This window comes from Geotrypetes seraphini, chromosome 2 (assembly GCF_902459505.1).
Source record: "Geotrypetes seraphini chromosome 2, aGeoSer1.1, whole genome shotgun sequence".
NCBI lineage: Eukaryota > Metazoa > Chordata > Amphibia > Gymnophiona > Dermophiidae > Geotrypetes > Geotrypetes seraphini.
In genome coordinates, this window is record NC_047085.1 from 421,898,143 (window position 1) to 421,912,505 (window position 14,363).

General features: G+C 40.1%; 1 protein-coding gene across 1 annotated transcript in view; it reads left to right on the plus strand.

Annotated features, from left to right (window-relative positions):
• The window catches only part of LRRD1 (leucine rich repeats and death domain containing 1), a 68,800-nt gene that overhangs the window by 11,867 nt on the left and 42,570 nt on the right, over window positions 1-14,363 (plus strand). The window contains exon 2 of the mRNA XM_033931156.1: window positions 5,720-7,769. Within this exon, the coding sequence (XP_033787047.1) occupies window positions 6,180-7,769 (1,590 nt within the window). The 5' untranslated portion in view covers window positions 5,720-6,179. The remainder of the gene's footprint in view (window positions 1-5,719; window positions 7,770-14,363) is intronic.

The following is a 14,363-nucleotide window of genomic DNA, read 5'->3' on the forward strand; positions in this document are numbered from 1 at the left end:
CAATAAAATGGAAGAAAGCTTGAATGTTATTATTTCTATTCTGCTTTTATCCAAAGTGAATTACAATACATACATATTAAATCACAACATACAAATCTTTCATTAACAAACTACAAAGACAAACTCATGGTGTGCCGTAAAAAATAAAGTCAATACAGTACTTCAGTCAAAGTTATTACTAAGTAAAATATTTAATCTGACAGAAAAATGTTTCTTCAGCATTTTCTTAAACTGATACAAATCTGTTCGAAACAAAAGATAAACAGGCAAATCTATTCCATTCTGATGGTCCAGTAGCACATAAAAACACACTTTTTCTTATTGATTCTTAGTGCAAACATTTCTGAGTAGGAACAACCAAACCAGACTGAGCTGAGGAATCCTTGAAGGTGCATAAGGCATCAAACATTCTTGTAAATACTTGGGTGACATTTGGTTGAGGCTCAAATAAATCATACTTTGGAACTTCGTAGATAATAAAAAGTTAATGCCAAAAATGTATGAAGGATAGAAAACCAGCAAATAGATAAGAAGGTCCTGGAAACAGAGTTAAGAGCACAGACAGAAGTATAGCCAGAAACTGAGAAATGATGATTAGAAAAATAAAATCACCAGACAACAAAAGTAGGAACAATTATTTTATTTTAAATTCAGTGATTGAAATATGTCAGTTTTGAGAATTTACATCTGCTGCTTATATTTTGCACTGTTCAGGAAGAAATTCATTTGTTTTTATTTCTCTGATGTTGTACTGCATGCAGAGTCTGGCATCTTATTGTGCTTTCTTTGTGACTATGGTATGTTATTGTTATATGAATTTAATACAATGTTATTTTAATTGGTATGGTACCTCACTTTTCTGATTATATACAGTAGAAACATAGAAACATGATGGCAGATAAAGGCCAAATCGCCCATCCGCAGAAACCATTAGCTCTTTTTCTCTCTCTGAGAGATCCCACGTGCCTATCCCAGGCCCTCTTGAATTCAGACACAGTCTCTGTTTCCACCACCTCTTCCGGGAGACTGTTCCACGCATCTACCACCCTTTCTGTAAAAAAGTATTTCCTAACATAACATAATATAACATCGTAAACTGCATAACCATAAGTTCAGTGCGGTGAGCAGAAGATTAAAATAACATAACCTAAGGATGATTTAAATTAGTTTGTTAAATATTTTGAAAAAAGATGAGTTTTCAATTGAGTTCTTAAGTGCTTGTAAGAGCAAGCACTACGCAACAGTAGCCTAAATTCCCTATCATAGAAAGCAGCCTGAAATGCTAGTGTATGTTCCAAGGATTTCTTGCTCTTACAACCTTGAGCAGACAGAAAATTAAACAATGCATGTGATTGTCTCCTATATTTATGGAATGCTATGAGAAATCTATCAGATTATTCTGGAGCCTATCACCTCCTAAGCCTTCTCATTGCAGAGTTTCCTTTCAAATGAAAGAGACTCGACTCATGCACAATTATATTACATAGGTATTTAAACATTTCTATCACATCTCTCCTTTCCCCCAAAGTATACAAATTGAGATCTTTAAGTCTGTTCCCATATGCCTTATCAAGAAGACCACATACCATTTTAATAACTTTCCTCTGGATCGACTCCATCCTTTTTATATCTTTTTGAAGGTGTGGCCTCAAGAATTGTACACAATATTCTAAATGAGGTCTCACCAGAGTCTTATACAGAGGCATCGATATATCCTTTTTCCTACTGGCTATACCTCTCCCTATGCACCCTAGCATCCTTCTAGCTTTCACGGTCAACTTTTCAACCTGTTTGGCCACCTTAAGATCATCACATGCAATCAAACCCAAGTCTCGCTCTTCTGTCATGCACATACGGTAAGTTTGATTTGATTTATTGACTTTATACACTGCCAATTACAACAAGTATAAGAGCAGTTTACATTTAAAATTTTCTGAATAGCTTACAAACAAGCTTTGCAATAACAACAAAAAATGCACAATCCTCTAAAAAGAAAAAAACTCTTCATCAGTTAATACTATGAGAAAGTTGATGCCTCTGGTGACCTTTCCCCTGTCTTAGATAGCCAGTTGCAGGTTTCTTTTGGATCTCCTGCCTTGGCAATGAGTCCTGCTTTGCTGCCAGAGGATTTTTCCCCAGATTTTGCTTTAGCCGGGGTCCTGTTTCTTCTCCAGGGGTCTCAGGTTTTTTAGGGGGAGGGCTTTTGCCTTCTGCATCTACCCCCATTCGACCCCCGTCAACGTCAGCCCCAGATCTGTTCTCCCCCCCTCCCCTCCCGTCATTGTCAAAGCGGCTGCAGGTCTCATGGGACAAGGACTTTTTCTTTGGGGAGGCATTTTCTCCTCATCAGGACTTGGACCCCTTGGTGGACCCACAAGATCCTTTCAGGGGGACGAATGCCGCTGGCGTGTGTTTCATTGCCGCCGGTTGGCGAGGATGTGTCGGTGGTGCACATTTTCCAGCGGGAAGAGCTCCAGGAATTTATTCTTCAGGTTTCATCGGTTTTGTGTTTTGAGGAAGATGCAAAAGAGCCCCCATGTGTGGTGGATCTCCTACTTCAGGGGATCTGTTTGGCCTCCCATTCTTTTCCTTTGCATCAGGATAATCCTTGATGTAGATAGGGATACTTTGAAGTCTCCGGTAGTTGATGCGGTGGTCTCGGCCATAGCACATTAGCATTCGGTGCCAGTTGAAGGTGGCTCAGCCTTGCGGAACTCTGAGGATCATCGGCTGGAGTCCCTTCTTAATCAGAGTTTTGACATGGCTTCCCTGGTGATCCAGGTTGCGATGTGTGGCAGTCTGGAGTCCGGACTTGTTTTCAGTGGTCCAAGCATGTCCTTGACCGGTAGTCTGATGACTGGTCCTTAGTGGATCAGGAGGTAGCTAAGATTGAGCTGGGTATTTCTTATCTCTCGGATGCCATATATAATCTGCTGTGGGCTTCAGCCAATTCCATGGCTCTAGGAGTGGCTGCTTACCATACCCTTTGGCTCCGAGGTTGGTCGGCGTATGCGGAGTTGAAGGCTAAGCTTACTAAATTTTCTCTTTTGGGGTTCTTTCTTGTTTGACGAGGATTTGGCAAGTTGAACAAGGCTATGACTGACTCTAAGGTGTCCTGTCTTTCTGAGGAACATTCTCGCCCGCTTTTACAGGGTGGGGTTGCCCAGAACATTTGTGTGATTTTTGTTGATACCATCCTGGTCAGGGGGCAGCTTCTTTTCCTTCCAGTTATCCCTACAGGTGCCAATTCTTTCTGTGGCGGCCTTAAGCAAGGAGGGCATCCTGGTTCATCCCTATCTGGATGACCGGTTGATTTTGTTTCATGAGTAAATCAAGGAAAACATTTGTCGTTTACCTGAAGTTACATCACTTTCTTTTCCAGAGATAAATAAAAAAAAGATTTGGCATCGATATGTGAACATTTCTTAAGAAAGAACTGAATATTTTATCAGATGTTCTAATTTTTTCACATGGCTGTATAAACAGCATTAGCAGCATATCTACTTGTATATTATTTGAATAGTCTATTTTATACCTATTATGTTACTCTTGATGTCACCAGAGTGCTTCATGAATGTTTTTCCATGCTGCCTATTATAGCAGGGGTGCCCAAAATGTCGATCGCAATCGACCAGTAGATCGTGAAGGCAACACGAGTCAATCGCGGAGCCTATCCCAGACTCTGTAATAGACTCGCGTTGCCTTCGCGGTCTACCTGCTTCCCGACACCTTAAAGAGGATGCAGAAGCACTGGACCGACCATCCTTCCCCACCCAACGTCAATTCTAACTTCGGAGAGGAAGTTCTGGGCCATCCAACCGCTGCCTGGCTGGCCCAGAATTTCCTCTCCAACATTAGAATTGACGTTGGGTGGGGAAGGCCGGTCGGCCCGGCGCTTCTGCGTCCTCTTTACAGTGTTGGGAAGCAGGGAAAGCACAGAACTTGGTGGCGGTGGCTTGGGGGCCTGTTCCCCGATTGCGGCAGTGGTGGCTTGGGGGAGGGCAGGGAGAAAAAAGATAAAGAAGAAAAGGGGGCAGGCAGGGAGACAGAAATAAAGGGGGCAAGGAGACAAAGAAAGAAAGACAGAAGGGGCAGGGAGAAAGAAAGAAAGGGGGAGGGGCAGGGAGAGAGGAAGAAAAAGTTGGGGGAGGGAATGAGGTCTGGAGGAAAGGAAGCATACAGGAGGCTGAAAGAAAGGAAGAAATATTGGATGCACAAGAAGAAAGTGCAATCAGAGACTCATGAAATCACCAGACAACAAAGGTAGGAAAAATGATTTTATTTTCAATTTAGTGATCAAAATGTCCGTTTTAAGAATTTATATCTGCTGTCTATGGTTACTCCTTTTACTAAACCGCAAAAGTGGTTTTTAGCGCAGGGAGCCTAAGAGCGTCGGGGCATTCAGCGCAGCTCCCTTTACTAAAAACCATTATTGTGGTTTAGTAAAAGGGGAGAGGGTATATTTATCTATTTTTGTGTAGTTGTTACTGAGGTGACATTGCATAAAGTCATCTGCCTTGACCTTTTCGAAAATACCCTGGAATATAAATGATAATTAACATTTTCTCTGAGTACAGTGTGTTTTTTAATTTTATTTTTGGTAGATCATTTTGACTTGGTCATTTTAAAAGTAGCTCGTAAGCCCAAAAAGTATGGGCACCCCTATATTATAGTATCATTAGTATTCAGATAATATTTATTGTATTTCTGTTATGATTATTTGGAATGTTTATACTTCTGATAGAGGGTAACTATCCAGGTACTAAATAAATAGGGAATAAATAATTTAGGTTTAGGACCACTTACAGGTCACGGACCTGGGGGGCCGCCGCATGAGTGGACTGCTGGGCACGATGGACCACTGGTCTGACCCAGCAGTGGCAATTCTTATGTTCTTATGTTTCTTATGTTCTTATATTTTGTCATTTTACTATTGTTTATGCTGTTAACAAAATTGTAAGCTATATCAAGCTGTACTTGCTGCACATCGCCTTGGGTGAATCTCTTCATATTAAACATTTTGGGAAGCCTTTTAAGAGCAAACAGTGGCATAAATTTAATCAAAACAGCCTCTGAAGTGTAGGGGGACCTAAGGGAAAAGGGAGCATACTTGGCAGCACGTTTGTAAGGTGGATCTTCCTTCTCTGGGCGTAGGGGGAGGTAGTCTCAGAAATAGTTGGCTAGGACCAGTGGCATACCAAGGGCGAGGGGGGGGGGGCGGACTGCCCTGGGAGCATGCCCTAGGGGGGTGCACAGCCGGCCGGGTCCGGATCCTCCTGGGACCTGCACTTCAGCGTGGCTGCTGGTCCACCCCCACGGCATGACCCAGGCAAGGTCGACCAATGGCTAAGAACACAATCCGGTGGTGTCACGAAGGGGGCGGGATAGAGCCATATTGGGAGGGTGTTCCTTAAAGGATGCTTTCACCACTCCCACCAGCTTCATAGCCTTTTTCGAACCGTAGCAGTGGCGTACCAAGGGGGGGGTGTGTCAAAAAAATGATGGGCCGGTGGGGGGTGTAAAAAATGATAGGCCCCGGGTGTCACATACCCAGGTACGCCACTGGCTAGGACTCTTAATTTGAAGTTAAGCCAATGAAAGCAAAACCTGAAATAAAAAAGTTGGGGTTGTAACTTGTTAAAAATAGAACATTTGAGTAGTTTTGAAATGCAATATAAGCAAATTATACTCATTACACTTTTTACATGATTATTTTCAGATTGTAAGATGATTAAAAAAACACCATAAAACGAGTGAACCATCCTACCATGCAAGAACCCGAACCCTTGTTAATGGCACTGCATAAACAAAATAATAAATTCATAAGGAGCCTATATGATAAGGGAAGGGAAATCTCAAAAGTACTGGCTTCAAAATATCTGCAGCATAAATTCTCATCTAATACTGCCTGGATTAATTGGAAAAGAAAAACCTGTGAAAACTCGTTGGATACATCAAAACATCTAACACTGATTTTAAAAAAACATGACTGAAAGCACATGAGAAACTGTCATTCAGTGATTGACAAAAGATCAGTAAAAGTAATCCCAGAAGAAGCACTGTTGCATCATCCTTAAGCAACTGAAACATAATTTGTGTCTGAAATCCCACATGTACTATATCATCTTTCAATAACTGAAGCAAGATTAGGGACTGAAACCCTATCACATTAATCTCCAATGACCGTAACACAATCAGTGAGAAAAGACGCACAAGAAATATCAACACACCATCTTTCAATGTCTGAAACCATATCATCAACATTGTCTGAAGAAAATAGTAATTTGCTCAGTGTAGATTTAAGTGATAAAGGACTGACAGAAATACCAGAAGATTGTTTTGCCTATCACTTAAAATATTTAGTCTTAAACCACAATGAAATAAAAACGTTGCCAAGAGACCTGAGTAAACTGATTGACCTAGAGCTACTTTCCCTTGAAGGAAATCAGTTGACATCATTACCAACTGAAATTTACCTTCTTTCGAGGTTGGTTACTCTAAACATAAGCCATAACCAGATATCATGTCTTCATGATGAGTTATCACAGCTAGGCAATATCAAAAATCTTTTGGTCTCTCATAATATCCTTGAACAATTGCCTGCTTTGTTGGGAGACCTTGTCACACTAGAAATTTTAGATCTGCATGGAAACAATCTAAAATTTTTTCCCAAGTCTATGATAGACTTGAAAAACCTGTCTTTGCTTAACTTAGATTCCAATCTTATTTTCACATTCCCAAAGGTCATCTGTTATCTTCCAAAGCTAACTGAGCTCAATCTTTCAGGAAACCAAATTCATAGTCTACCAAAAGAAATAAGAGAACTCAAGAACCTAAGGAAACTTTTGCTGAGAAACAACAGACTTACTTTCCTGTCTGTACAGCTGTTTCAGTTGACTAACTTAGAAGAACTTCATCTAGATGATAACAAAATAACAGTTCTTTCTGATAAAGTGGAGAACCTCCAGCAGCTTAAAGTTTTAAGCCTTGCCAACAATTTGCTCACCAGTATTACAGAGAAGCTTTGCTTTTGTGCTATGATGAAACAGTTGATTCTCCATGGTAATCAAATTAAAAAGCTTCCCAGGAAGATTAGCAAATTCAAATTCTTAAGGGAACTTGACATAAGCAGAAATTTATTGAAGACCCTACCTGAGCAAATCGGACACATTACAAACCTTTCTGTTATAGAGTGCTCTGGAAATGCAGTGTTATATATTCCAATTGAAATAAAAAATTGCATACATATAACAAAGGTGGACCTAAGCTGTAACAAACTTTGTGAGTTTCCAAGTGGATTGGTTTCCCTGACTGCTCTTACATATTTGAACCTTGCTCAAAATTATATTGTTCACATTCCTGCTGACATATCATCTATTAAAAACCTAAACCATTTAGACTTAAGTAGCAATAAGCTGCTATCATTTTCAATGTATTTATGCTCTCTTGAATACCTCAGGTATTTAGATCTAAGCAATAATGAAATAAGTAGAGTTCCTCTACAAGTTTCCAGTATGAATTCTCTCCTAGTACTTATATTGTGCAATAATAAATTTGACTCATTTCCAGATGAATTGTATGATGTAAAAAATCTACAGAAGCTTGATCTTTCAGACAATCTGATAAAATGGATTCCCTCAGAGATTAGCCATCTACAAAAGCTAAAAGATTTAAACCTTTCTAACAATCCGCTGAATTCATTTCCAGTTGAAATATGTCAGCTTGCATCACTGGAGAACATGAAGATAAGTCAATTGAATGGGAATAAGGTAGGAAAAGAATATAGTTTGTATTAAGAAGATGAGAGGAGTCTCTCTACAGGCATATATTCAAATAGCTTTAAAGAGAAGTGTTTAAGAAGTATGTATTCTGTAAAATTTTCAAATTAATCCATTAAACAAAATCATCTCTGCTAACACTCATATGATCCCTGGCTGCAAAGAAAATAAGTGAAAAGAGGAACTCAGACAAGCAGGGGCTGTCAGTTAGCAGCCCGAGTCCCTTTTTCCTTCTAATCATAAATTTCATCCCATGCATGCTTCATGAAATGTTTGATTTATAGATTTAAAATTTAAATTGTCTTAAGACAATACTCCCTGCAGACAAAAGGGGATCCAACTCAATCTGGTTTCATAAAGAACTGCTTCAAAGGTTGATCTATGCTATTTTACTGTTGCTGTTTTCTTCACTACTAGATGTCTTGTGCTTATCCAATGCCCTTGAGCCAAGTTTTGTTTTGGGTTGTTGTTTTTTATTTTAATTTAAAGAAAAACTTCATAAGGACTATTAGATACAAGTAGTGATCAGTTAGAAGAAAACAATGTTGTCATTAACAAACATCACCACATTTTATTTATCAAGAGTAACCTCAAGACGTTCAGACCTGCAGGAGACACACTCACCAACTGGAAAATACAAAGCTGTTCAAGCCTCTTAAGTCGTTACTTTTGATATACCTTCCACCATGCCTATCTTCAAGTTATGCATGAGTAATTATTGTTAACAGTAATTGCCCAAAAGTGTCACATTTATTGACAATGTGCAGCCAATTTGCCTCACTGCAGGCAAATGTAACAGAATCCTTATTATTCTTTTAATCTAAGCTACACAGAGCATTGACATAAAAAAAACAATGTAAATTACAAGTAGAAATGCATGGTCTGTGTGATGTCTGTAAATAAATCTGTGCAGGGATAACAGAGCTCATTGCTCAGCATCATTTCCTTGCATAATTTACACATACCACAACTAAAATAGCCAGATATTTTTGTATCCAAATTGTTAACGATTGGTGGAAGAGCAGATTTATCTCAGGTATTTTTGCCTCTCACATGGGGCTCCTTTTATGAAGGTATGTTAGGACCTTAACGCGCGGAATAGTGTGCGCTAAAGTGCCACGCGTGCTAGCCACTACCACCTCCTCGAGCAGGCGGTAGTTTTTTGGCTAGCACGCGTTATAGTGGGCACTAATCCGGTGCATGCATTAAAAATGCTAGTGCACCTTCATAAAAGGAGCCTATAGTCTGAGGGATGAAATCAAAAGAAGGGATAGTGGAGCACAAGTAGCATTGCCATAAGAATTAATCGATAGGAAGTCTTGGGAATGACAGCTGTCAAAACTTTAAAAAAAATATATTTCTTGATTTCTTTGTTTCTAAATCCAGATGTCTAAAACTTAAATCAAATCTAAATGAAAACTCATGGTAAATTATAAATGCAGATTTTGTTGATTTTAACCAATGGTGAAAAACTGCTAATTGTTCAGCATTATTAGTCCTCACATAGACAGCGGAACGCTTTTTTGTTTGGGGGGTCCCAAAAGCTCCACCCTAGACCGTGCCCCAGACCTGCCCAAGCTCCTCCCCATACCTCACCCCATAATAATATTAATACTAAGTATAAACACCATTTCTTCCATTTATTTTTCATATACACACAATATAATCTTATTAATAATACACAATGGTAACCATAAAATTAAACTACATAAAGTTCACTCTTTTTCCTGCCCCCCCCCCACTGCACAACATTTCTTCCTCTACCTTCACCCCCATGTGCAACGTCTTCCTCTCTCTCACTGTCCACCATCTCTCTCTCATTTCCTCCCTTGCTGCAAAGAGAGAGAGAGGGATCTAGGGTGCCTCTCTCCCATCCCCTCTACTGCCACATCCAATATTTCTCCCTCTCTTATTCCCCGTACTGTGTGCAGCTTCTTTCGCCCCTGCCCACCAGCCCCATGTCCAACATTTCTGCTTCTATCACCCCTCTTCAGATCCATGCTACCTCTGTTCCTCCATTCTCTTCACCACCATGTCCAGCATTCCTCCACTTTGCATACATTTCCATCTGTCCCACTGTTTCCTCTCCACCACATCTAACATTTCTCCCTGCTCTCCCATCACCATGCCCAATAATTCTCCTCTTTCTTCCTTTTCCTGCTGTATGAGGGATGGGAGGGAGGGGAGGAAAGATGCTGCACATGTGGGAGAGAATAATGAAAGAGGAAGAATTGGGGGAAGGAGAGGAAGGAAGAGATGATCATGTGCATACCCCGAATATAGGACCTAGTGCATTTTTTGGGCCTAAAATTAATATGACTGTCTTATTTTTGGGGAAACACGGTATGTCTTCATCCAACATGTGAGAAGAATCATGCACATATAGTTTTGATATGACATAGATAACTTGGTTTGTATAAGCGTATAATTATGGCATATGGTTTGGAGAAAAGATTACAGAACTAGCTTTGGCTGATTGCAGTAGTGCTGTATGGTGTGGGGGCTATGGCTGACGGGAGTTATTAGGTCATCGGTTGTGGGAGACTCCTGAGGCAGGCCGGTTAGGCCGAAACATGTGCATGTCGGGTCGTTGAGTCATTGGATGCATATACGAGACTTTGGATTAATAAAGACATTTGTATTTATCAGATAAGTTGAAGGACACTTTTTTGGTGCTCACCATTCTGATAGGGACAATTCCACTCTGGTTCTGTGCTTTTGAGTTTGTGGTTTTGTTTCCCCCGTTTCATTTTGGAGAAAAGATTGGCATATCTCGGGATGTTATGAAATCAGAAAATCCCTTTTATTTAGCCATCTCAGATTCTCTATTAAACCTATTCTGAATCAGTGTTCTTCCTTAAAAAAATTGATAGTTGATTACAAAATCAGATGTCAAATATCTGACAGTGATTTATAGCTACATTATTTCTGTTTTGAAGAAAATTATCATAGTAGATTGCCAAACTTTGAAGCAGTTCAGAAATCATGAAGACAAAGTTAGTCAAGTTCCTGCTGAACCAGAACGTACGCAGGTAAGGATAGTCTCAGTTAGGGCACTGGTCTTTGACCTAAGGGCCGCCGCATGAGCAGACCACTGGGCATGATGGACCACTGGTCTGACCTAGCAGCGGCAATTCTTATGTCCTTTAACTCTGCAAGTGAATATTGTCTTAATCCATTTTTTATTTTAAATGTAAAAATAGTTTGATTTTTTTAAAAATCAAGAGGTTTGTACAGGCTGGAGCCTGGGTTGCTAAAGATAGCTCCTGCTTGTAATAAGGTTCCTCATGTCACTCATTTCTTTTTTGTGCTGAAGTTCAATATAAGTTAGTGTATGCAGGATAATTTTGTTTTCCGTTTTTACTGTATCTGTGGCATTGTGATACTTGTAACATGTACTTTGAAAACAAATAGTGCATTACTTTTATATTCTGTATTCTTGCACAAGTGTGTCATGCCTCTGTAAACGCCTGGTCCTCTATCTGCATCCACAACGCACCCTGCAGCTGCAGCACATTGTTGGTTGTAAACTATTTGGGTTGAACCTTGATTCAGGGAAAAAAAAAAAAAGGTGTAAAATAACAAACATCATTATGGAGCCTTTTATTAAAGGGCATTAGAATCTGGGCCTAGTATGTCATAACTTGAGACTTCCCCCTTGCTAAGACCAAATTCAATGCAGCATAATATAAGGTATTTAAATCAATTTTTTTTAGGTCATCCCCTAATGTTCAGACTAATGAGTGTTCCCTATAAAAAGTTAAAATGGGAGCATTTATTGCCTCCTATTATGGAGTTAGTAAGGCCCTGATTCTATAAAGTCGGCACTGATTTTATAAAATTTAGGTGCCCATTATAGAAAAACACTTCATAGAATCAGGGCCTCAAGTGCTCCTGCATTAACTTGGCATTTGCTGGTTAATGCTTCGATGCTTGTTCTCTGTCCATGAAACACCCCCTCCCAAAATGGTTAATGTTTCCATGCCCATTCTCTACCTATGAAACACCCTCTCTCTCTCAAAAAAAAAGATAATTTATATGCCAACAGTCAAAATACCGTACAATACTTTAATGCATTTTATAGTAGCTTATTTTTCAAGCACTAAACGTTCTTTTGGCTCTAATAGCCTCTTTCACTTCAATTTTTAATCATGCTGACTCTCATTTTCTTTTTGCCTTTGTTAATACGTGGAATACATCTGATCTGGGCAACATCCATGCCTGATTTAAAGTCGTAACCAAATTAAAATACAATTTAAACAGAAACAGACCAGGGGAAATGACAATATTTAAAGACACTGACGAACGGGAACAAAAGGAAAGATGGGTTAGAACTACAATTGACAGAGAGAAAGAGAACACATAAGGGAAAGAATAACAAAGGGAGGGGAAACAGAAGGTAAAACCTTTCTTGAATCTAGGTCATCCTTAAAAGGAAAGTTTTAGTTGCAAAAGCATCAAGGAAGAGAAATGTCTTTAACTTCACCTTAAATGGGGAGGGGATGGGAGGGGAACTGACTATATTGTTGAAAATGTTATTTCCTGAATGGTACTACTGTTTGTATTTGCTTCTTACTGCTGGAATAATAAAAATCATTTAAACATAACTTCACCTTAAAATTGGCAAGAGTTGTTTTTTCGCGTAAATAATTTGGGATACTGTTCCAAAGAGAGGGGGCACTAACAGAGAAAATTGTAGTCCTCATTGTGCTGATATGTTTCAATGAGAGGATGATAAGGAGGTTATGAGCTGTAGATCTTAACGTCCTAGTTTGGTTATATGGTTTTCACAGGTTTAGCGACGATCGCTGCTATCCGACCCGATTCACAAAACTGCCAACTGCGTGTTTTCCCCCTCGATCGCCCATTTCCTGATCCGGCCATGCAAATTTGTAAAACTCCATGCAAAATAGCCAAGCGATTGATTCACTAACATTCGCTTGGCTATTTTGAATTGGGTTTTACTATCCTAAAACCTGACTGCTGTAGACCTGTCGGTAACTGTATTACCAACAGGTCTGCCTGGGGTTTTTTTTCATTTTTTTTGCAATGGCACAGACATTTTGCGCGTATTACACATGCAAAATATCTGGCCAATAAAAAAAAATAAGCACTTGATTTCCTAAGTTGAGAACGAAGCAATGTTCATTTTAAGCATTTTATACCATGACAGTGGTAAAAATATTTTAATGGTTGGCTCCGGGTAGGTTTTTAATGCATGTTTGATAGAGCCGGCTCATTTCGGCATGAAACAGGCACACGCTTGAGTCTCCAACGCTAGCAGGAGCACCGCAGCGTTCACGGAGTTTATTTTGCAGCTGACTTAGGTCACTATCCTGCGGCTTCCTTGGTTTCAGGGTTCTACGCATCAGGAGTGTTTCAACAGCTTTTGCCACTGTTGCGGTGATATACCTTGTGTGTGTGTTTCCCCACTCTCTCTGCTTGAAAAGACTTAAAAGACTTAACTACTCTAATTGCAACTGTACTGTTATGCCTCAAGGTGCTTAAGAAAGAGATTCTGCCCTGTACTCAGCTGTCCAATCTCGTTTTTTTGCTGTTATGGGTCAGCAGAAAGCAAATTGCTTCACAGTGATGTTAGCAGCATGAGAGTACCCTGTGTTTCATACGGGTATCTTCTTGTCTTTCTCGGTGTCCTGATGGAGGTTTAGAGATTTTCTTATTCTTTGTGCCTCTGTGCAGCGCTGTGTGTGTCTGGTAGCACTAAAGCGCTGTGTGTGTCTGGTAGCACTATAGAATTGATTCCTGAACTGTCTTTTCTATTTCTAGAGTGCCAGGGACTGCAAGTTTCAAAGCTTCTCGCACAGATTTCTCAGGTCACCATCTTCTCATGGCACCCTCTAGACAGTCCCTCAAAGTAGCAGGAAGAGCTGTGTGGCTCCTTCTAACCAGGGACAAGCTACCTATTCTTCCAAATCCACAGAGTAGCAAATGCTATGTGGCAGTTGGAATCATCCCTGAAGCTCTCTTTAGGAATGTGAGCTTTGTCTGATAACAATTAGGGTGCAGATTGTTTCCCGTGGGGCAGTCAATGCAGCTTCTAGATTCTGTCTAGTACGTCTTCACTTTAAAAGTCTTTTGAGACTTTAAAAGGCTGTGATGTTGAACACGGTGTTTCTTGTGGCCATGGCTTCAGCTCTGCGGATTTCTGAGTTGCAGGCCTTATACGGCGGGGATTCTTCTTTCTGATTTACAAATTCTGGGGTGTCAGTTCGGACAGTACTTTCTTTTATGCCGCTCTCACTTTTCCTTCCTTCTTCCTGGGAGAAGGAATGGGGAGGCGAGCTTTCCATCACTGCGTTTTTTTAAAAGTGCGTAGCATTCTCCGCAATCTAGGTTTCTAACGACTTTTAGTTGTTTAGATCACCTCTTTGTATTCTTCAAGGGACGCGACAAACATATGGCAGTGTCCAAAGCCTCCATCGCTCGAAGGGTCCAGGAGGACATTCTTTATGCTTACTTGATGGCAGGGAAGCAGTTGGCGGAAGAACTTCATGACCATTCAGCCAGAGCAATGGTGGTTACTTGGACTCAGTCCAGAGGTTTTTTTTCCTTGGAGGAGTTTTG